Source organism: Colletotrichum gloeosporioides, assembly GCF_011800055.1.
Source record: "Colletotrichum gloeosporioides strain Lc1 chromosome Unknown consensus_42, whole genome shotgun sequence".
Taxonomy (NCBI): domain Eukaryota; kingdom Fungi; phylum Ascomycota; class Sordariomycetes; order Glomerellales; family Glomerellaceae; genus Colletotrichum; species Colletotrichum gloeosporioides.
In genome coordinates, this window is record NW_025544687.1 from 204577 (window position 1) to 229177 (window position 24601).

At 37.0% G+C, this 24601-nt stretch overlaps 6 protein-coding genes across 6 annotated transcripts; 4 read left to right on the forward strand and 2 right to left on the reverse strand.

The window, feature by feature from the left end:
* Window positions 1–168: 168 nt before the first annotated feature.
* Window positions 169–644, reverse strand: GCG54_00002823 (Arylacetonitrilase; the record flags this gene model as incomplete). The annotated part of the gene is made up of 2 exons (XM_045402906.1): window positions 169–527; window positions 587–644. The coding sequence occupies 2 exons, from the start codon at window positions 642–644 to the stop codon at window positions 169–171; spliced, it is 417 nt and encodes a 138-aa protein (XP_045264637.1).
* Window positions 645–11616: 10972 nt separating this feature from the next.
* On the reverse strand, window positions 11617–12271 carry GCG54_00002824 (Arylacetonitrilase; the record flags this gene model as incomplete). Its single annotated transcript, XM_045402907.1, has 2 exons — window positions 11617–12037; window positions 12102–12271. The coding sequence occupies 2 exons, from the start codon at window positions 12269–12271 to the stop codon at window positions 11617–11619; spliced, it is 591 nt and encodes a 196-aa protein (XP_045264638.1).
* A 993-nt stretch (window positions 12272–13264) lies between these two features.
* Window positions 13265–15806, forward strand: GCG54_00002825 (Zinc finger protein rst2; the record flags this gene model as incomplete). Its single annotated transcript, XM_045402908.1, has 4 exons — window positions 13265–13364; window positions 13424–13990; window positions 14050–15447; window positions 15505–15806. 4 exons carry the CDS (start codon window positions 13265–13267, stop codon window positions 15804–15806), a joined length of 2367 nt encoding a protein of 788 aa, XP_045264639.1.
* Window positions 15807–16529: 723 nt separating this feature from the next.
* Window positions 16530–16886, forward strand: GCG54_00002826 (uncharacterized protein; the record flags this gene model as incomplete). Its single annotated transcript, XM_045402909.1, has 2 exons — window positions 16530–16563; window positions 16618–16886. The coding sequence occupies 2 exons, from the start codon at window positions 16530–16532 to the stop codon at window positions 16884–16886; spliced, it is 303 nt and encodes a 100-aa protein (XP_045264640.1).
* A 1120-nt stretch (window positions 16887–18006) lies between these two features.
* Window positions 18007–19421, forward strand: GCG54_00002827 (Leucine aminopeptidase 1; the record flags this gene model as incomplete). The annotated part of the gene is made up of 5 exons (XM_045402910.1): window positions 18007–18219; window positions 18330–18502; window positions 18569–19167; window positions 19218–19282; window positions 19338–19421. Coding segments are annotated over 5 exons (1134 nt in total), but the record flags the coding sequence as incomplete, so codon positions are not given.
* Window positions 19422–22209: 2788 nt separating this feature from the next.
* GCG54_00002828 (Peptide transporter PTR2) lies at window positions 22210–24190 on the forward strand (the record flags this gene model as incomplete). Its single annotated transcript, XM_045402911.1, has 3 exons — window positions 22210–22881; window positions 22938–23734; window positions 23791–24190. Coding segments are annotated over 3 exons (1869 nt in total), but the record flags the coding sequence as incomplete, so codon positions are not given.
* Window positions 24191–24601: the final 411 nt, after the last annotated feature.

The window sequence follows — 24601 nt, forward strand, 5'->3', positions numbered from 1 at the left end:
GTATCACAGGTAAACAGGTCATTGCTAGATTGTGGAGAACAAAAGGTTGGACAGAGTAATGTTCTATGGATGCCTGGTACTTTGTAAGATCAGAACTCATTTGATGACCATACAGCCCAATTTAGACATGTTCATCTCAACCCAATCATCCAGGAATAACCGTCTCCCTCAAGCGCCAAGCAGCTCAGCGTCTCTGCGAACCTGTTTCTTCTCGCGCGAGTCTACGCCTAACCACAAGAGATCGGGTCGGCTGTAGTGTCCGTGAACATCTAGCATAGCCTTGACTTTCATGATTTCATCCAGATCAATGTCGGCAATCACAAGACCCTCTTCTTCCTCCCCGAGATCTTCTGTGAGCTTCCGACCATCGGGTGCGATAATGCAAGCGCAGCCGCCACCGCCGATGTGGTAAAGCTTTCCATCGCCGAGCTTCTGGCGATCCACGCCAGTCTGGGTGTAAAAGGAAGACGACAAAATCACGAAGCAGTTACCTTCGATGGCGTGTGTAGTAGAGAGGTTGCGGGCCCCTGGGACAAATTGTTAATTGCTTCATTCAGGTGGGGACAAAGGTTCTTGAGGCACGTACCTTCGCGACACTGAGACCAAAGCGCCGAGCCCTCGGGGAAGGAGTTGAAGTAGTTCATGGGGCGCTAAGCAGCGCAGCATACTAATTAATTAAGTCAAAACTGAGGCTTAAGATTAGCTGATTAAATGACTTTTTGTGATACTTTTAATTATTTTGATTAATTTAATTTAATTTAATTTAAATTACCTAAATAGGAAGTTAGTGAAGCTTTTATAATATTCTTAGAGGGTATAAACTTATATTATATAATAATCTAAGGTTATATAGCCCTCTATTAACCTTTCTACTTAAAGTAGTAGTTACTAATAGTAATATTACTACTTTAAATTTAGTTTTAGAGGTATTAGGTCTTCTTAAGTTATAAAGGCTTTATTAATAGCTTCTATAATATTAGAACTAATTTAGTAAAGTTAAATACCCTCTTATAATTTATTACTATTACTAAGATAGTAAAGATATTAAGGGTAAGTTTACTAAGTATTAGAAAAGTCTATTAATATAAAATCTATTACTAGATAGGGTTATTAATAGGCTTAATAATTAAGAAGCTAAAGTATTACTTTAGTTTATTAGTTTTATTAATAGTAGTATTATAAGCTTTACTATTTAATTATTAATAATATTTAGAGTTTTTAGCTTTTAGAGTAATAATAAGTAATAAAAAAGTAACTTATTAGGGTTTTAGATAAAGTTAATAATTAATAAAGTTAGATCCCTTAGTATACTATTATTCTTAGTACTCTTAAAGTTCTTTTTAGGTATTATAAAGCTATCTATAAGTTTTTAGTATATTTTAGCGTTTTTTAAGCTATTATAGGCTTTAACTAAGATATAAAATCACTATAGTAGTATAGAGGGGAGACTTTATAAGCTTAGTATAATATTTATTAAGTACTTACTAGCTATTAATAATTAATAAGTATAAGTAGCTATAAGAGTTAAAAATACTATACTAAAGGCGTTATAAAGGTATATAATTAGACTAAATATAAGTTAGAATACTATTAATTAATAAGGCTTATAAAGCTATTACTAAAGCTTTTAAAAAGTATTATAATACCCTTATAGGTTAAAATAGTATAAGGGACTAAATACCTAGCTAGAGGGCCTAGGGACAGCTTAGCTAGTAGAGGCTAAATAGATAGGAAGGTCTATAGATCTAAGGTATAGAACCCTCTATAGCGAAAACTTAGTAAGTACTTACTAAAGACTAAAAAAAAAAGAACTTAGAAGAAATAAGTAAAAGTAATATAATAATATTATATTTACTTTTTAGGTACTTCTTCTATTAATTTAACTTAATTATAATTTATAGCCCCTAAATACTTTTATAATTCTTTTACTTCTATTCTATTTTAAGAAAGTTAGTAATAATAATAGTACTATATACTTAAGTAATACCTATTAATTAAATTAAAGAAGTTATATTTAGTATTTACTAAGTACTAAGTAAAATAGTTTATATAAGCCTATATAGGGAAGATAATTTTAGTAAATAATTAGAGGATAATATAAGTTAATAAGGGGAAATAAGAAGCTATATTTTAAATAAAGTTAGAAGTTCTAAAGAGGATAAACTATTTATACTAAATACTTACTAACTAAGTAGTAAGTATATATAGGAGAATAGGGAATATAAAACCCCTCTTTATAGATTAGATAAGCTATAAAGCTAGATATCTATAGCTATAACTAATAGGCTAGCTTAAACTAAAAAACTAAATAGAATAACTAGTTAAGTACTAATATAATAGATTATAACTATAATAGCTAATTAGAATAAGCTAATTACTACTATATTAAGTAACTAAGTACTTATTAAATAATTACTTAAAGTTTATAAGAAACTTCTAAACTATAATATAACTTACTTTACTAATAAATCTATTAATATAAAAAGAGAAGATTAGCTTATTATAGTAGAGGAAACTTATAAGTATTATTTTAATTACTTTAATAGTTAATATATTTAGTAAGTTTTAAGTATAATAAAGTATATTTTATAAATAGAATAGTAAACTTATTAGTAAATACTTATAGATATATTAGAGAAGTAAATTAACTTTATATAAGATAACTTTAAAATCTTTATAAAAAAGTAATATATAGTATTTAAGTTTTAAAAATAGAACTACTATAATATTTTAAGATAGTATTATTAAAAAAATAATAAGAAACTTATTATATACTAAGCTTATTAGAAGTCTATTAACTAAGCCTTTAGTAAGTTAAATATAGGTAATATAAAGGCTTATATATTCTTTTAGAGTTTTACTAAGATTTTAAAGGATAAACTTTTTAAATAAAATATTAATTATACTAATATATATATAATTACCCTATATATATAGAGATTATAGGAGATTATAAAAAAGAGGTATATAGGAAGGCTTATTAACTACTCTAAGTTATATAAGTAATTATATTTAAGTTCCTTAAACTACTCTTATAAGAGTAACTTATAACCTCTTTAATTAGTAGATCTAAAGGAGTACTATTTAGAGACCTTATCTTAGAATAATTATCTAGTAAATCCTTATATAACGCCTAGTTCTAATAGTAAGCTACTTAACCTCTAGAGAACTTAATATTATAATTATAAGAAATATAAATATATTTCCTCTAATTATATTAAACTTTATATATAACTTATAAATAGTAATTAAAACTTAAACCTAAAAAAGGGTAGGATTAATATTATTATAGTTTCTTATATAACTAATACTAAAGATTTAAGAAATAAATAAATATAAAAGTAACTTTAAAGGGTATTATACTAGAAATTACTTTAGTCCTTATAGACTAAACTATTAAAAGTTAAGTAATTATACTCTAAATATATAATAAACTTAAGTTAGTAATTAATATAAATACCTATACTATAGTTAACCTTATATAAGAAGACCTTATTAAGAAACTCTTATTAAAAGAAACTATTAATATTATAGCTCTAAAGCTAATAGACTTCTAAGGGAGATTTATACCTATTAATAAGGTTTATTAACTTATATTCTTCTTAATTAATAGCTAAGGCTACTTATAAAAAATTCACTAAGTATTTATAACTAGTTTATACTTTAAAAGGATAAGAGATATCCTTTTATCTAATAACTTAATAAGTAGAGAAGATATCTATATAAATACTTATATTTATACTTAGTTATATAATTATATTTTATTTATTAAGCTAAAAGTAATAATATAAGAAATTATTAAGAATAGCTAAAAAACTTATATAATATACCTAATAAAAGTTTTAGTTTTAAATAAAAAGGATATTAATACCTTAAGTGAATACTTACTAAAGAATAAATATAAAAAGAAAATCCTTAAAGAATTTTAAATTTTTATAGATATTTTTAATAAAGAGAATATAAAGAAAATCCTTAAACTAAAAAGAGTAGTATATTATATTAAACTTAAATTTAGTAAAAAACTTCTATATAAATTAATATATTTTATATTAGTAGAATAACTATAAACTTTTACTAAGTATATTTAAGAAATAAAAATAACTAGATATATCTATTATTTAACTAGTTCTATAGGAGTACTAATCCTATTTATATTTAAAAAGGATAGTAATTTATAGCTATATATAAATTATAGAGGATTAAATAAAATTATAGTAAAGAACTAATACTTTCTACTACTAATTAATAAGTTTCTAAATAGGCTTATTAGTATAAAATTTATCTTAAAAATTAATTTAAATAAAGCTTATTATAGAAACTTATTAATTAGTAGTAGAAAGTATTNAATAAAGTAGATAGATAGAAAACTATATTTAGGACCTAATATAAGTACTTTAAGTATATAATAATACTATTTAGGCTTATTAATACTTTAGTAATATTTTAAGTATATATTTACTAAATACTTANTTACTAACCTTCTAAATACTTACTATATTATATACTTAGATAATATCTTAATCTATTTAAATATTAAAGACTAATATATAAAAAACTTATACTTAGTCCTATATTATTTAAAAACTATTAAACTTTTTATAAAATTAAAGAAATATAACTTCTACTAAATAGAAGTTAATTTCCTTAGGTTTTATATTACTTAAGATAATATTAAGATAGATCTAAACTAAATTTAAGTAGTTACTAAATAGCTAATACTAAAATCTTTCTAAGATATCTAAGTTTTCCTTAGTTTCTATAATTTCTACTATAAATTTATTATAAAATATTCCTATATTATAACCCTTATAAATAGTATACTTAAGGGAAACTAAAATAGTATAAAGTTAGAAACTTTTATCTAAATAGAGGAAATATAAGCTATATTTAAAATATTTTAGAGAGTATTTACTAAAGTTTTAATACTAAAATATTATAACTTAATATTAGAAACTAAAATTAAAATTAATATATCTACCTAAGTAGTATTTAGTATATTTTTATAGAAGTATAGTACTATTTAATACTTAATAGCCTTTTAGTTAAAGAAGTTTTTAGATATAAAAAGATATTAAACTATAAGGTAATAAAAACTTCTTATAATTATAAAAAGCTTAAATTACTAAGTATAATACTTATAAAAGCTTCTTAAGAAATTTCTAATACTTACTAACTATATAATATTAAAAAGAGTACTTATTATACCTATATAGGATATTTATAAAAGGTTTACTTAATAGGTTTACTACCTATCTATATTTAACTTTAAAATCTAATATTAGTTAGAAGTTATTAACTTAGTAAATAAGTTATTATAATACTCTAACTATATAGTAGAGAACTTTAAAGTAGATAATATACTCCCTACTCTTAGAAAGAAACTTAAATTTATTAACTAGCTTTTAGTAATAAATTATTAATATATTACTAAGCTTAAAAGGATTATAGCTATTATAAGAACTTATATCTAAGCTATTTAGTAAAATATATAAAAACCTTACCTAAAAACTAGCTCTAAAGTTAAGAGATTCTTACTTTTAAGTTAATATTACTTTATAAAAAGTATTAATAAGTTACTATATTAAAGTATATATATTAGTATTATTACCTACTTAAAATTATATATAGGTATTATACTAACTACTCTATAAGAGAATAGTAATATATTAGAGGACTTAAGAGAAACTAAGGTTATTATACTAGAGTAATATATCCTATATACTATAATAAGAGAACTTATTTAAAATAAAATAATATATATATTATAACTAAGTATAAATCTTAAATAGATAGTTAGAGGATTATAAACTAAAAACTACTTCTATAGAGAACTTATAACTAAAGTTTACTAAGATACTAAAGAATATTAAAAGTACTAACTTAATAAGAATAATATCTTTTAATTTAAGAGAAGATTAGTTATTTTAAAAAAAGGATCCTTTTACTATAAAATCTTAAAAAACTATTATAATATACTTAGATTAAAGTATATAGGGGTAAATAAAATAATAAAGCTAATTCTATAAAAGTTTTACTAACTATACTTAATAGAGGATATATAGTAATATATTACTAAATACTTATAAGTTATATTACTAAGGGGTATATATACTATAGTATAAGTTATATAAACTACTATAAATATTAGAACTATTAATATACTTATTCTAATAGATTTCCTTAGATTTCCTAACTAGTTTATTAGAGAGTTACTAAAATAATAAAATTATATATAATATAATTCTAATAGTTATATACTAAATAACTAAAATAGCTTAATTCTTAGTAATAACTAAGTAACTAAATACTATAAGTTTAGTAAGAATCTTATATTAAGAGGTTAAATACTAATATAATATACTTAAAACTATTATTAATAACTAAGATAAATTAATTACTAGCTAGTTCTAATAAGACTAAACTAAAACTTAAGATATAGAAAGATATATCTCTATTATATAATATCTATAAATAGATAGCTAAACTAAGAGAATATATTAAACCTTAACTATATACCTCTTAAAGTTTAGTAAAAGTTTATATAACTAATAAGTAATATAGCTAATTAAAGCTAAATTCTTATATAATAATAGTAAATATACTACTATTAATATATTACTATTTAAGGTTCTTATAGGTTATTACTTTTAAATAATTAATTATTACTTATTAAGTATAGAAATTAAAACCTAAAAAGTTAATAAAAAACTTAAAAAGTTAATAGAGGTTTACTAAAAAATAGCTAAGAACTAATAATATATAATATAAATATAAGCTAAAAATATAAATATTAAAAAGAAGGTATAAATATATAAAGTTAGAGATATTATAAGACTTTTAATAAAAAACTTCTATTTTATAAAAAGTTAATAGAAACTTACTTTATAATTTATCCTTATATTAGTTATAAAAGTTATAAACCTTAATACTTATAAAGTATAGCTCCTAAAAAAGTATAATAAAGTATATAATATCTTCTTAGTAGCTCTACTAAAGCTATAATATAACTAAAAGCTTATTAAAAGATAACTTCTAAACTTAAAAGAAGATTTTAAAGAATAAGAAGTTAAGGATATTATATTATAAAAGGATATATTAATAAGCCTCTTATATCTAATTAAATAGAAAGGCTAATTAATAGAGTATAATACTTAGGAGTTTAAAAAATACTTAGTAAATACTATTTAAATCCTTACTAAATTTAAGAAGTAGTAGTATAAGTTATATTATAAGTAAGATAATAAGTAATATAGTATAATAAGAAAAGTTAATTAATTATAGAATAGCTTAGAATATTAGAGAAACCCCTTAAATCTCTTAGTAAAAATAACTAAAAATAATAAGTATCTAACTTTATACTTCTATAGAAAACCTACTATATACTTATTAAACTTTAACTAGTACTACTACTACTTATTACTATTATTATTACTATTACTATTATTATTACTATTATTATTACTATTATTACTATCTTCCTCACTACTCTTACTATTACTTTTACTCTTTAAGCTCTTATTAGTAATACTATTATTACTACCTTAACCTCTACTTCTAAAGGTACTATTAAAGTCACTATTACTATTTTTAGAAGATATATCTATATCCTTATTATTAACTTAATATTAATAAGCTATTACTAAATCCTTACTAACTTATTTATAAATATTAAGCTAAAGTGTAAAACTACTACTAATAACTTTATAGATAAGTATAGAAGTATAATAATAGGTATTATAAAATATATAATAACCTTAAACCTTTAAAGGATCCTATATAAGAAAATTAGATATATAATTATTACTTTTTAAAAGATATATTATTAGAACTTTACTAAAGTAGTTAAAGAACTTAACTTAGTTAAAGATATAAGTCTTATTATATAAATAGGCTAAAAGAATATTATTAATCTATAGTATAATTTCCTTAACTAATACTTTATTTTTAACTTAGTAAGCTACTTATAAATAATATATTAAATAAATAAAAAGAAAAAACTAATTATAAAGTAAAACTTATATTAAGTATAACCTATAGGTATATCTAAGTATATAAAGTAGTAGTTTTCTCTATATTTATAATAAGTAGCTAGTTATTATAGTTTTTAAAACTAAATTTAAAACTAATAAGGTTTATTAATTACTTATAGAGATATTAGAGAAATTTAATACCCTACTCTATAACTATAAAGATATAAAAAATCTTATATTAATAATACTACTTAGTAGTAATAATATAAGTATAATACTTAATCTAGTTCTAATAGAAATAAATAGTATTAATAAGATAGGCTAAGATTTAAAAAAGAGAAGAGTTAGTTTATACCTTCCCTAAATAATTACTAAACTTACCTTATAGTACTTAATACTATAAAGATAGTATAACTTATATATATAGTTACTATCCTTCTAGTAAATATAAATAACCTAAGTATTTTTAGGAAGTTATAGTATATAACTAATATAAAATTTATTACTACCTACTTAGTTATACTAATAGTTATTATTACTAAGCTCTTCTTTATTAAAACTATACTCTTTAAGAAATTAGTAAATTAAACTTTTAGTACTTATAATATTAGTTATAAAAAATATTATAAAATAAGGGAAAGTTTAGTAAATATATTATAAAAACTTAAGGAAAAACTTATAAAAATATAAAAATTATTATAGATAGATATAATATACTAAAAAAAAAAAGAAATAAACCTTAAAGGTAGAAAAAAGCTATTACTTTATAGATAGCTAGAAGACCTTATTAAATAATTATAGAAATAACTATAACTTTAGATAATAAGGGATAGTAGTTATTTACTATAATAGGTACTATATATAAAGAGGTAGGAATAGTAAATTAATAATAATAAGTACTATCTAACTTATTTAATAACCTTATAATAAACCTATTAAGAAGGGGAATAATAAGATAAAAAATAAAATTATTATAAAGATATTATATAGGAGAAAACTTATTAAATAAAAAGTAAAATACTAAAAATAAAACCTATAACTTAAAAATAGCTATCCTTTTTTAAAAAAATAATAGGATCCCTTTAGAGTATCTCTAAATAGGGAGTATAAAAGAGGTTTAAAAGAAAAAGAACTTTAATAAATAGAACTATAATCTAGTTACTATAGTTATAGTTCTAAAAACTCTATTATTTTTTAGTAAATATATAATAAGTAAATACCCTACTAGATAATAAAGATAATAATACTAAGTTTAGTAAATATTACTTAAATAAGAGGAAGAATTTTAGTAAGAGGCTAGCTATAGTACTTAGATATATAGTAGGGATTACTATATTTAGAAGGGAGATAATTATAAGGGACTAAATATTTAACTAAAAAGCTTAGGGATAACTTAGTTAGTAGAAACTAAATAGATAGGAAAGTCTATAGGTCTAAGGTATAGAACCCTCTATAATAAGGATTTAGTAAGTACTTACTAAAGATTAAAAAAGAAAGAACTTAGAAGAAGTAAGTAAAAGTAGCGTAGTAATATTATACTTACTTTTTAGGTACTTCTTCTATTAGTTTGACCTAACTATAACTTATAGCCCCTAAATATCTTTATAGGTATATTTAACTATTATATATATTAAGTTTTATTAAGTAGTATTATTTAGTATTAAGTTTAGCTTTTATAATAACTCCTCCTATAGAGTAAAGGTCTTATTATTATTATTAGTTTTATTATTAATAGATAGGAAGCTTTTAGATTATTATAGTGATAATCTAATATATTTAATAATATTCTAAAGCTTGCTAATAAGGCTTTTCTACCTCTAATAGGTTAGGTCTTTTTAGGTTCTATTAGGACTAAGAAGGAAGTTAGACTCCTCTTTAAATACCTTATTATTAATACTATAAATAATAGTATAACTAATAAAGTTAAGGATATAGCTATAGTATTAAATTTAGCGTTATTTAGTATTAATTTCTATATATATAAGTAAAAGAGAAGGGAAGAGAGCTTTAAAGTAAGAGTTATTATTTATAGTATTATTAGAGATAGCTATACTAACCTTATTAAGTAGGTCTTAGTTATTAAGAATAGTATAAATAGTAATAGTAATATTCTTACTAGAGTAGGTGTTAAATTAATAATAAAGAGCTAAGAGGTATTATATTTACTTACTTACTTTATTAATAAAGTAGCTGAAGATAGTAATAATTATATATTAATTAAGTGAGGTCTATAGATTAAATAATATATAAACCTTAATAAGTGCTTTTTATATCTCCTCTTAGATCTATACCTTCTTAGAGGTATAAAGTTAGTTAAGTAGGTCCCTCTAACTGAACTTTAACTAATATATTTAGTTAAAAATATTATAATTAAAGAGACTAAGTATATACTATATATATTAATTACTAAATATTAAGAAGGGGTTATTAATATTAACGATAAACCTAAGGGCTAGCTTTTTAATCTATAAGACCTTACTCTAAGGTATAGTAATAAGAATAGAGCGTTAGTACTTAGGGAGGGGCCTATTAGTATTAGAATTATTATTAGATATACTCTTAATATAGGATTAATTTTAGAAGATATAGTAGATAGTCTTAAAGTATACTTTAGTACTAGATATAGTAGAGGCCTTCTGAGGTATATTAAGATACTTAGCTTTATTATAGTATTAGTAAACCTAATAAGTATTATTTAGATATATTATTAATATAGTTAAAAGTAGAGTAAAGAAGTAGTATACTTTAAGTATTATTTTAAAAGATCTTATAAATAAAGAAACCCTTATTCTTAATCTAAGAGGTATAGCTTTAACTATTCTTCCTTAAAATATACTTAATATTAATAAAGTAGTAACCTTTCTATATAGTATAAAGTAGAGCTTTAAGACTACTATAAGTAGTAAGGTTAATAATTAATATATTATTAGTAGTTAATAAGGTATAGATCTAAGTAGTAATCTTATAAGGAGTTAATAAGTTATAGCTAATAAAGTAATTAAAGTATTAATTATAGACTAATATAGGTATTATAATAATAAGCTAAAGGTTAAAAAAGATACTAAGAAGTATATATAAATAAGGCTTTAAAATATAGAGGTAGGTATAATAATAGTAGTAGTAATAGTAGTAGTAGTAATATTACTAGTAATATTAAAAAAGGGTTATTTTTAAAAGCTAGTAAAGGGGTTAAAAATAAGCTTTTTTTAAACTTTAGTAAAGAGGCTAAAAACATATTAATTAAACTTAATAACTAAAAGTGCGTTTTAGCCTTATAGTAGTATATATTAAAAAAATAAGTATTATAAGGTATTTATTAGATAAAAATTACTTTACTAATATATATTAATACTTATATAGTTAAATAGTATAATTCCTAACTTTATTTAATAAAATATAGGGTTATAAGTTTAAATCTTACTATAGGTCTTTATATTATTAATAGTGAATTTCTTTAAGTATAGTTAGTAATATATTTTTATTTTTTTTTAAAAATCTTTTAAAAATTCTAATTAATCTAGAGATTGGATTTTCTTTCTTCTAGCTAATTTTAGATTAATTAAAATATCTAAAATGAGGGTATTATCGTTTTAGCTAATTAACTATAAAAAAAGCCCTCTTTTGATTAGCTAATTAGTTAAATTGATTAAATAGGATTAAATAGGGTACTACGCTGGGGCCAAGCAGCCACATAAATTTCCTCGCCCTGAGAGTAAGTGTGGTAGCGCAGTAAGGGCTGAGAGTGTTCCCAGCAAGACAAGGCACCGACCTTGCCGATGCCAGGCTCTTCGACAACATTGTGAAGAGAAGCACCGCTGCCGTCCCCATACAAGGTTCGCTCGACATGGGTAGGCTTGATCTTGCGTCGGTTCATTTTGATCTCTCCATCTTTGCCGATGAAAGATTGAGATAGGTACAAGGAATGATTCGCATTCTCCGAGTATCCCAGCATAACGGCAATTTTGTTCTTGCCTGCGCAAGCACAGATTCTAGCCATCTCCGGACCGTCCCGTTTGAGGGAGGACTTCATGTATTCCTTGACCATGTCAAAGTCAATGGGCCTCTGCCTGTTGCATCCGTTTAGCACTCTATGCATAGCCACAGGAATGATATTGTGTTGAAATGGCTCACCAGATCCAACCTGGATAGTTCGGGATCCAGACTTCGGGAAAGGCAATCAAGTCGCAGCCTTTACCAGCAGCTTCCTCTATGAGCTTGCATGTCTTCTCGACTGCAGCTTTCAAATCAAAGTAGCAGCCTTCGGCCTGAACCGCGGCGACGCGAATAGGCTTGACGGACATTTTCAGCAGAAAGAAGTTTCAGGATTGATACGGTGTTTGAAATAGCTATGAGTTGGAGGCTCTTGGAGTTGATTTCAACATTCCACGAGGCCTGGCATTTTATACTCTCAAACGTTATAGAACAGCACACCTCTTATCTCCTTGTTAATGTCGAGTTGTGACCCAAAGCTCCATCGCCACGCCCCCGTTGGCGATAAGAGCTTCAGAACTTGACACGTTCCCACTCAACCGAGCCATTCCGATGCAGATAACACATTTAGAATGCTTGGAGATTACCAATTATCCCGGCGATCGCCACTCTAAATAAGAAAAAAAAAGATAAGAGTTATAAGCATCAGTGAAGAAACTGTGAGTGACTACACATCAAAACATACTGGAGTTGCGGGTCGGGTTTGGTTCAATCCCCGATTCCAATGCATCCATCCAAGATCGGCCCCAGATTCAATTGGCGTCGGGTCATGCAAGAGTTGGGGTACTCCAACTCCACTGTGGAGGTCTCCAACAGCCCCGAAACAGGTTGGGGTCCACGGGGCACATCCACTAACACGCGTATTCGGAGGCATGTTCAGGAGCTCAAACCCTTTCGTTCGACGGCATTATGTTTCCATGTTCAGATGCTTACTATAAGACCAAGAGTAGCCTTTCAAAAACATAGATATGAGACTATCTCTAGGCAAGTTTTATACCCTCGTGACTGAATGAAGTTTAGGTGTTGACTTGGACGCTAGACTTTGTATGCGCACAGCACGGGCGGGCACCCAGAGCCCGGGCTGGGCAGTAGGAGCTCGAAAGATGAGGAAGTACATGCAATCATTTCCAGGTTCCAGTTGCTTGAATCATTCTAGCGTTGATTAGTAATGGCAATTCATCATTCTCTCAGACACCCTGAGAAATCCTCGAAGAGTTTTCTCCGTGAAGCATTTCTGTCTAGTGAAGCTTTGATAGCAGTCGCTCGAACCTAAACAGTCAACTGAACAGTTCAACCACACCATCATGCCACCAGAAGCTGGACGCCCCTATGTTTCGAAGATATGCCACATTTGTCATCGTACCTTTGTGAGAGGCGAGCACTTACGGCGACATTTGCGAACACGTGAGCGCTCTATTTACTCCGTTGCCTTTCGCCCAAATTGACGTAGGAACCCGCTGTAGACACCAAAGAGAAGCCATATGGCTGTCACTGCGGCCAGTCGTTTGCAAGACGTGACTTACTCACTAGACATGAGCGACTCTACCACTCTGCTGTGCCTGAAAGTTATATGGCGACCACGGCATCGCCTTTAGATTCGGCTCACAACTCGAGCACCGCGGGTGTCTGGCTTTCTGGCGGCGATGGTTCAAGCACCAGTTCGCACAGCGAGCCCCAGCGCAACACCATCGCCAACAACCCACCTAGTCGCATGCTGCCTGTTCCAACACCGACTGAGTCAAGCACATTCATTGCCAACGCCGAGCTTCTGGACCCTCCTTCTCCCATGGAAGCCATGCTCGACATATCCGATTTCTTCGATTCCGTGGGACTTGACTTCGAATACGGATTTGATTTCTTTGGGCCTGGCGACCACGTGTCCGCAGGGTTGACTTCGGCCACGGAGGATGTCTCGACTGGCGAGCCCGGCCAACAAGAGAACAATGAAATTCCATATGCAGGGTCGAATTCGCAAGAGCCACTTGCAGAGCATTTGTGTAAATGCATTCCTGATGGTGATACAGGAGAAGGTAAGCTAAAATTCCACCTCTCTGCAGATACCATATTCTTACATGCTTGATTCAACTAGACGATTTCTGTGAACTGAAGCCCATATCACAGCCCTGGAAAGTCAGCGAGCCTCAAAGACTTTTATTTCAAGAGTATCTCAAGTCTTACGCATCCTGTCTTGAAGTCTTTAGACTGCCCTCGAGATTGTCCATGTCAAGATACATCGCCGGTTTTGTGGATGGTTATAGTAATCACCACCCTTTCATTCACATGCCCACTTTCTGCGTCACCAAGTATCAAGACTCACCAGAGCTGGTGCTAGCTATGATGGCGATCGGTGCACAGTTTCGCTACGAGTCTCGCAATGGCGCTGCACTATACCGTGCAGGAAGGGCAATCATACTGCACCGGCTCCAATCCGGGCAGTTTTCCGTCCAGCCAGCAGCTTCTGCTGTTGGTCAAGAATCGTTCCTCGCAGCTGCCAATACTGAAACAGACTGCGAATCGCCAAGCGCCCGCATGGAGAGCATCAAAGGTATATTGTTGCTTGCTACTTTCGCAACATGGCAGCAAGATCGAAGTCTTGTACGGGAATCGTTCGAGTATCAAGGCCTCCTGGCAAGATGCATCCGTGAGAGTGGACTGGCGGAGACGCTTGCCAACGATGGGGACGATTGGCATGTATGGGCCAAAACCGAGTCAGACAGAAGGGTGAAGCTGGCATCCTTTTGCTTTTTGAACCTCCAAAGCCTAGTGTTCAACGTACCGCCTGTTCTGCTTGGTAATGAGATCTTTCTTAGATTGCCAGTGACCTGCGATGAATGGCTAGCACCGGGAACGTCCAGGTGGCGTGAAGCTCGCTCCAAGGCAACGCCAGTGATCTCGTTTCAAGAGGGTTTTGTACCACTGATTCACAACCATCCCGGGAAAATTCCAGCCACCTCCCCATTCGGCAATTTCGTCCTGATGCACGCGCTCCTTCAGCGCCTCATCGTGTCTCGACAGCTTTGCCTGGATCCTCAAGGACCGGGACTATCTCCACATGAAGTAGCGAAGTTTGAAATTTCACTGCATAAATGGCGAGAGCAGTGGTGCAAGGCCCCGGAATCCGTCCTGGACATCCGGAATACCAAAGGCTCGCTGTCTTGGACAGCAACATCTTTGCTAGGGCTCGCTCACGTTCGCCTGCACTTTGATCTTGGGAACAAGAGACAAATTTATTCTGGGGATCCTCAATCTATCGCAGCAGCTGCATTTGAGGCTCGGCCGCCTGAACGTGGCCTACGCCTTGTATTTGCCCTCCTACACGCCGTTCATGCCCTGAACATACCGGTTCAACTCGGCATCGACTACCTGGCTAATTGCCAAGCGTTCTTCTGGAGCCTGCAACATAGCTTTTGCTCATTTGAGGCAGCCGTGTTTCTCAGCAAGTGGCTTTTGGTACTCGCCGATGGCCCCGATGTTGGAAGTATGCATTGTAAGTTGAATCTCATGCAGCGACAAAAAGCTCGCTGGCACTAACACTTGGATTTAGTCAAAGAAAGGCAAATAATCAGATGGTTAGAATTCATCGTAAATGAAGCACTGGCCTCCGTCGACGAAATGCAGGACACTCTCCAGAGTCCTGACAGCCCAATAACAGCGCAATCTTTGAGGTTTCTTGGCAATATGGTCATTAAGTTATTCGCAAAAATGTTCCAGAGATGCAACAGCGCTTGGCCCATTATGAGAATCGTTGGCGAAAGCCTCCACGAGTACTCCAAATTGCTAGACGGAATTTCCGGACCGGGCAGTTCGACTTCGACAGGCAGCTTTAGTTGTGCGGTTTCGAATTAGTCGCAGGTTATTCCGCGGCACTGGATCGACCGAGACCAGGATTGACCAAGCCGAAGCACCTATGAAGTTGCCAAGCAATCCGGAAGAATATGGGACGACGAGAGGACGAGCTTATGTAGATCATTAGTTGATCTTGATAAAAAGGCAATCATACTGATCTTTCCATCCCTATATCTAGTCTTCCGATGAACAGCTGGTGCAACTGATGTCTCTGCATTGACAATTCGTGGGCCAAACATGGATCAGACGACGATCAAACCGCAAGTGGCCGACCAACCCGTTCGGATGGCAGCTGCCATCATCCGAATCAGATGCATCGTGGAGAAGATCGTCGAAAAGTGACCATGATTCGACCAGAGCTTTGACTTTTTCCGAGGCGAGTTTCAGTGAGCCCGGCATTGCCTCGAGAATTATGGTTCCCGTCATACGGGTCTGTATCAAGTTCACCGAAAGCCGCGAGAAACACGCCGGCCCATCGAATGAACGGCATCCCACAGCTGCTGCGACTTTGGATTTGACAGAGCTTTCTGGGTTATTTAAGTGTTGGCGTCCTCGGAGTTTTCAATGTTGTCATCTAGTCCTTCACTGACAACTTTGCGACAACTTCAAACATTCACTTTGCTGTGCAAACTCTTTCGCTTCTTCGACCTGGTGTCATTTTATTTCTTATTACTATTCAATCATTTTCAAGTATTAAATAACTTTCACTCAACTACCGCGAAAATGGTCCGCATCACTCTCTTCACCACTCTCGCTCGTGAGTGCACTCAGTCTATGCCATCTTCAGGAAACAACGGCTAACCCGATGCAGTCGCCATGACGGCCTTCGCGCAGATCAAGCCTAACAACGCCGGTGCGAGCAAAGTCGGCAAGGGTGACGGCTCTCAATTCATCACGGGCGGATGCGTCAGTGATGCCGACTGCTCTTCCGCGTGCTGCGCGAACGCCAGCGGTGTCGGCGTGTGCTCCGCTGAGGCGGCGCAATTCCAGAACGGCAAGAACGGCTGCGGTTTCGACGACCCCAACGCCGCTGCAACTATTGCTGCTGCTCAGGCCCAAGCCAAGAAGCAAGGTTTCTAAGCTGGAAATGCAGAAACTAGGGCCGCTGGGGGATTTCGCGCTGTCAAGCCATGGGAAGGCGAAGCTGCACGCAGGAAAGCCACAACAACCTTGGTTTAGCAACCGAAAACAATAAAGTCCAAAGTACACAATCAGTCGAAACCATTGAAGAATACTCCCAGGATGTTGTTAGCGCTCATTGTGAAACTAACTTGACAAAGTATCGGAAGCGTATATCAGTTATGAGTACCCGGATATCTTTTCAGACAAGCTACATCTTAATACTTGATACTTTGGCAGCGTGTTGAACACCTCGCTGATCAGGAGACACCTGGTAACGTTCATTTCCTATCGAAGTTCATTGGCTACTTCGCCCGAGCTTTGAGTGCATGGCGGAACTTTCCAACTCCCTCCCCGTCGCACTGGCTCGCACTCCGTACCGCCAATAAGCGGCATTACATTTTAGGCAGTTGACAACTGAATGGGCCCTAAGCGAGCCGAACCGCCAAGTCGCTACTGCTGTTTGAGGTTGAGAAGGGCATGCCAAGCTTGTGAGGGAACTTCCTAAATCGAGGCGGCATTTTGTAATTCTCGGGTCTGTGTTACTTGATTGATATCTTACGACGTCCTCGTCACTTGACACAGATGCGCCCTGGAAAGCAATGAGGTACGTGAGAAGTAGTTTCCATTGGCCAGTCTTCTAGCTTTAAATGACGAACAACCGAGCCTATGCTGAATTTGGAAGCTAGAAGTTGCTTATTCACTTGGCGACCCGTTTAAGCTTAAAAACAACACGTCTCCTGCCCCATGTTTCTCCTCGCTCCGGCCAAATGCCATCATGCCGATGTTTGCCCAGAGCGCGCTACTAAGCGTTGCAACGTCGGAGACTAATCCAGATTCCTCATCTGGCAGCTGGGAACTATCGCGGTGATCACTAGCGGGACCATCCGACGATGGCGCTGTTGAATCCCCGCACCATTATGGAAAGTTTGGGTGAATCAGTCGTTCGACGCCACAGACTCGTGGCCAACACAGAATGGTATATAGGCTTGTTGGCATTCCCTAGAAAGACGAAGTTAGCGATGTCTCTTCGTTGTCGCCGCCCTCTAATACTCGACGTCGAGCACGCTCAAGAACAGACAAGATGCGCTTCATTGCAACCCTCGCTCTCACCGCGGCCTCGTTCGGTTTGGTGGCCGCCGCCCCTGCCACCGAGGCCCCCGTTGCGGACAAGGCCGACTTAAGGCTGATCAAGACGTCCGAAGAGGACGCTGGCACATGGGTTACTGAGGACGAGAAGTTCGAGAAGTACACCTCAAAGGGGATTGGCTTCATCGACATCACCGATATCACTGTACGTCAATTAGCTGGTCATTTTCTACGTCGGGCCGCGCTACGATGATTCTTCAAACATACTCTTCCCGACGTAGTCTCGCTTGATGCGCAATGCTGATAATACCATAGGACGAAGAAGTCTTGGCCGCACTCTCCACCGCCGATGATGTTCAGATTTCCAAGCTGTCTGCCCGCCAGGCGGTTACCTACCCCACGACTTTGACCCACATCACTGAGGCCAACTCGCTCATCAGTCGCGTGAGCAACGCTGGTCCTCAGTCCTGGCTGAAGACCTTGACAGAGTAAGTGACAGAGCAGAGAAACTGAAGTATGGATGTCAAGTCGGAACTAACACACACTGCCTGAAGCTTCAACAACCGTCACTACCGATCCACGACCGGTAGTCAAGCCTCCACCTGGCTGTACAACCAAGCTGTGAGCATTGCTTCTGGTAACTCTGCCATTACCGTGTCCCGATTCACCCACTCTTTCAACCAGCCTTCTATTATCGTCAAGTATCCCGGTACTACTTCCGATCTGGTCATTGTTGGAGCCCACATGGACTCTACCGCTGGATCCTCGACTGCTCGTTCCCCTGGTGCTGATGATAACGGCTCTGGCACTGTTGTCGTTCTCGAGGCCCTTCGCGTGCTTGTTGCTGCTGGATTCAAGCCTAAGAACACTCTCGAGTTCCACTTCTATGCTGGAGAAGAGGGTGGCCTTCTAGGCTCTGCTGGAATCTTCTCTAACTATAAGTCTGCCGGTAAGCGTGTTCTTGGTATGCTGAACCAGGACATGACTGGCTACTCCCCTGGTGGTAAGGCTACTGTGTACACCGATTATGTCGACACTGCCTTCACGGCCTACGTTCGTCTTATTACTACTCAGTACACCGGTACTACACCCGCTAGCTCCTCTTGCGGCTACGGATGTTCCGATCATGCCAGCGCTAGGTCCAACGGATTTCGTAGGTGTTCCAAGTGGTTATTGAGTGATATCCAGCTAATGAAATCTCAGCTTCTGCCTTTGTCAACGAGGAGCCTTTCAGCACTTCCAACCCCAACATTCACACTTCCAGAGACGTGAGTTACGAATTACTCCTGATTGAGGATCCACAACTGACATGTACGGTTACAGACATACGAGAGCATCCAATGGAACTCAGTTCTGCGTCACTCCAAGCTTACTGTCGGCTTCCTGGTGGAGGCCTCTTATCTCTAAATGCGACGATGAAAGCATTCAACCTGTGCATTTGCCACCCAGTATTAAACATAGGCTTTGAACATAGGCTTTCATCTCGGTTTATCTTAATTAAATTTGGTCGATGTTCTAGACAGCCCGCTTACCATCGACGATCGTCAGTGACAATGAGGTGCCCAAGTTTCGTCAGCTGCATTGAGGCAAAAGAACTCTGGTTTTAAACTCCAAACACTTTTTTGTAATTGATTACATTCACGACCCACCCTCATCGTTGCCCTCTGACCGTGCCGTTTAACGCCGTGTTTATACCTTTGCACATCTTTGCTTTTTCATGCATTCTATGTGCATTATCATCCAAGTTGACAGACAGTCTGTTTAACCAGAACCTCGTGTCCCTATCATGCGTTATCAATTAAATGTAGACTGTTATGGGCGTGCTGTTGGCCGGAGAGTATATCTCTACCTAGATTTGAGGAAATCTTTCCTTGACAGCGAAAGCAATCTCTTCAAGAGTCACACACATGTAGCTTCTAAGGGTCTTCGATTTTTGAGGGAAAAGCAAGCAATGCTCTTTTGACTCGTCGTAAGCTCAAGGGCTTGGACTCAGTGTCGCATTTATGCTGTTGCCCACGTCGTGCCCGAATGAAAGGGAAGTGCTATATCGGAGTGCATTTCTGCAGCTTTCAACAACGTCTCTGCCCGAGGCACGGCCGAAACATCGATATCGCGCAAGCAGATCAAAGTAGCCTACGCAAAAGCTTTAGCTTCTGATAATGTATGTATTCATGAACCTCTTTCTATCTTGGGTGCACCCCTTGCCGCCTCACGTGAAATCAATGCCGTACTTACACGTACATAAGGCTTATCTTTTCAGGCCTGCTCGGGATTATCGAGTGGCAAAGTTGAGACCAGGACGCATGAAGAAGTCGTGTTAAACACGTTCAGAATCATTTCCCCGTTGCGGTTGAGTCTGCTTAAGAACACTCCAGAAAATCCGCACAAAAACGATCATCGAATCAAGTATTCCCCAACACTACTTAAGACTGTTCACAGTGTTTGTGAAGTCCGAAATGAGCGTCTCAGCTGTCATCAGCCCGGACATCAGCAATGATACGACCGGGAAGCACGTCACGTAATCGGACTAAGAAAAGGCGCACATCGGTGCTTCCGGCCGCCCGGCGCCGGGCATGGCTTGGCCACCATTCATGGCCCCCAAGCTCCACTGTCGCCATCCTTTAGGCTTTTCGAGTTGGTCTACTAACGGGCGTCGTTGACTCTCGCGGCCCAATTTTTGGCCGATGTTCCTTACCGGACTTTGGGTTTAAGTCAGCCTCGGAGGATGGAGAGCTGTGTAAATAGTAAGTTGTCTTCAGCGCTAAATAACGAGATTAAGTTAATCCAGTCTTAATTCATCGATATCGTTGTTGAACAAGGCTTCTCTAGATTGGTACGCTGATACCTAGGTAGTCGATCGGAGACAGGGAGACACCAGCTGGCAGTGAGTGGCATTTAATGACGGTCGCTTCCTTTCCGCAGTGGAAGGATTCTGGAAGGATTCAGTTGCAGGGTTCTATGGTGGTTGTGGAAGAAACCCTATTTCTCAGCTGCGCCGTCTTACGTACGGCCAAAGGCTCAACGACACGACAAATGAGCAGCTTCACGCTTAACGGTCGATCGCCTTCCCGCCGTTGGCCGATGCCTTATACTTGGCAGGTTTAGCACTTGCATTGGCATCGGATCAATGAGCCGGGGGGAAGGCTTTAGACATTCTAGCAAGTCAGTTTTCTTCGGCGTAACATACCGGACACAAGACTGGCAGATCGGGAGGAGGCGATTGCGAAGCCTTTATCACGCATACACTAGTGCACTGTTGATAGATCGCCAAGAGTCCAGGATGAGAACGCGCTGTTATCAATGAAACGGAGCATCCAGCCACATCCCGATGCAACATCCGTGAATAGTGCGCTAGAATGAGCGGGAGCGGGGATTGTCAATCGGCCCTGCATCCTGACAGCACGACAACAATCTGGAACAGCTTAGCGTTCAGCCATTTCCCGTTTTTTCAAATGCCACGGGCGCTATTAGCTAAAATCTATTCATGTCAAGGAGTTTTGTGGGCTGAAGAATGGCGACATCCTCATGGGATAGATCGTCATGGGCATACTTTTCAGCGACTTTACGGCCGGTCCGAATGGTGTTTCTTGGCTTTCAGAGAACCTGAGAATAAGCTTCACAGGGCCCCCCATCCTGTGCCTGATTATGGCGAAGATGTCTGCGTACAAATTGCAGTGAGCATTTCTTTGGTCCAACGGTGAAGGCGAGCCCACTTTGCCTATCACGCAATCTCTCCCGAATCATGGAAGACGTCGGCAACGGGGAAGATAACACGCCCACTGCTATCTGCTCAGGTCGGGGTTACTGGGACCAGGGGTTGGGAGGTCCATCAAATGGCAATGGCGCAACAAGCTTTCCCAAGCTCGCGATGCCTCTTGGCCCCGCCTTGGCCCCGCCTTGGCCGCTCGAGCCAGGGAGCCCTTCCCAAAGGAGATGCATCGTACGCGGTGTTCGTCTCGAGTCGTCCGGGGTTGTTATCGATTCCGTGGGGGAGCAACGTTGCCGTTGATGAATTTGGGCAATGCTGGGTTGATCAGGCCAGGCCGCTGGCTGGGGCTGCCTTGCACTGCACCTCGGCTGGCGCAATGTTGGTTGTTGTATATAGGGGGTTGAAAGGCAGTCCCGGAGACTTGGATGTGCGCTTCACTCACTTTTGCTCTTTCTCGCTATCTTCACTGACAATCTCAAGATAGAAAGTCTGACACCATGTGTAAGCCAGGATGTTATTCGTCTGTCGTCCAGCTTCCCACTGACACTGCAGTCCACAGCTGAGAACGTGGTTGGCCTCAACGTCCAGAAGGTTGTCGAACCTGACGCCGACCAGGGCGTTCACTCCGAGAAGACTCGAGAGAAAGTCGACCCGGAGGCCCAGACCAACTCTGTCGAGGCAACGAGCGTTGTCGACTATGAGACCTATCCACTCCCGACCGAGGAGGAGCGCTCGACACTGCGCAAGGTCCACGACTCCATCCCTCTGACAGCATGGTCTCTCTGTGTTGTTGAGATGGCTGAGCGAGCCTCCTTCTATGGTGTCAAGGCCGCCTTCAACAACTACCTCCAGTTCCCGCTCCCCGAGGGCGGACCCGGTACGGGTGCCATCGACCCCAGCAAGCCCAACTCTCACGCCGGTGCTCTCGGTCTCGGTCTGCGTACCGCCTCGGCGCTTGGTCTCTTGTTCACCTTCCTGGCCTATGTTATCCCCATCTTCGGCGCCTGGATCGCAGATGTCAAGATCGGTAGATACCAGGCTATCGGATGGGGTGTCTTCATTGGTGGTGTAGCACACGTCATCATGGTCGGAGGCGCCGCTCCAGCCGTTTTGCAAGCTGGCAGGGGCGTCGCTCCCTTTCTCATCAGTTACTTCCTGGTAAGGACTTTGTAACCTGTAAGACATCAGTCCATGAAGCTAATGGCTGTGTGCAGCTCGCCATCGGTGCTGGTATCTTCAAGCCCAACGTGGCTCCAACGGTCATTGACCAGTACAAGCACCAGAAGGAGTACACTAAGGTTCTCAAGTCCGGTGAGAAGGTTATCGTTGATCCAGAGACGACCATCAGCCACATTATGCTCATCTTCTACGCCTTCATCAACGTCGGCGCATTCTTCTCGATCGCTGTCGTCTACATCGAGAAGTACCACAGCTTCTGGCTGGCGTACCTCATCCCAGGCATCGTCTACTTCCTGCTTCCGGTCTTGTTGGCTGCTACGTACAAGCGCACCGTCAGGCTCCCGCCCCAGGGCTCAGACCTGAACCGCTTTGTCAAGATCACTGTCGCCGCGCTGAAGGCCAGTAAGGGTAACATTTTGGCCAAGAACTTCTGGCACAAAGTCCAGCCCAGCACCATCTACTCTGAGACCAGCCTCCGCGTCAGCTATTCCGAGAAGGACGTCGACGATGCGAGACGTACCTGGGAAGCCGTTCAGATTTTCCTCTACATCCCTATTTGGTATCTGAACGATGGCGGTGTTGGTAACGTTCAAAGCAACCAGGGAGCTGCCATGACCTCTGATGGTGCGCCCAACGATCTGCTTAGTCACTTCAACCCCCTGGTCATCATCGTCTTCTCGCCTTTCATGGCGCAGGTCGTCTACCCCTTCCTCAAGCGAAAGGGCATCAAGTACGGACGCATCAGCCGCATGACGACCGGCTTTATCCTCGCTACTATTTCGTCCGTCATCGGTGCCATTGTCCAATGGAAGGTGTACGAGACCAGCCCTTGGTAAGTTCTGAAATATTTCCCACTTCACTGAACACCTTGCTAATATGGCTTGGCAGCGGCTACTACGCCAGCGACTGCGATGGCGTCTCGCCCATTTCCATCTGGTGGCAGATTCCCAACGTCGCCCTGGGTGCCATGTCTGAGATCTTCGTCAACGTCACCGCGTACGAGCTGGCCTACGCCCGTGCTCCCGAGCACATGCGTTCGACGGTCGTCGCCCTCTTCCTATTCATGACGGCGCTGAGCAGTGCTCTGGGCCAGATCTTGCTTCCATCGATCGCTGACCCGACTTTGGTGTGGGCTTGGGCTGCTCCCGGAATCGCTCTTGCCGTGCAAACCGTCGTATTCTGGTTTAGACACCGTCACATGAACGACGAGGTCTTCATGACGTACAAGGAGGACTACCAGAGCGCCAGCTCCATTGAGAAGAAGAGCCTCGACAAGGAGGAGAAATGAGGATCTAGAATCTGGGTCCGCCTTTGCGGCGGTTGAAGAACTCTCACGTCAATGCTTATGAGTTAGCTATTCGAGCGTCGTGCTTGGTTAATACGATATAATGAACAAGCAAGTCTTCATCATCACTAATCAAGTGATCCATTGCGTACGAACCTGAACAGAGCATTAAGTCGCCTTTCAGGGAGCCGTGTCGCATGTTATCGTGATTGCGCCTCCTGTACGGTAGTGCCAAGACCAAATCCTTCGCCGAGATATTGATCTCACCGATTGCCTGGCCATGACTCGACCCCCGCCGACTGGCACCAGGATTTTGAGTCGTCGCACTTCTGGGCACTATCAATAAATTCAGCGCACGCCGGGTCCCGTCAACCAAACCAATAACCTTAGGGTACCTGATCACGACAAACTGCT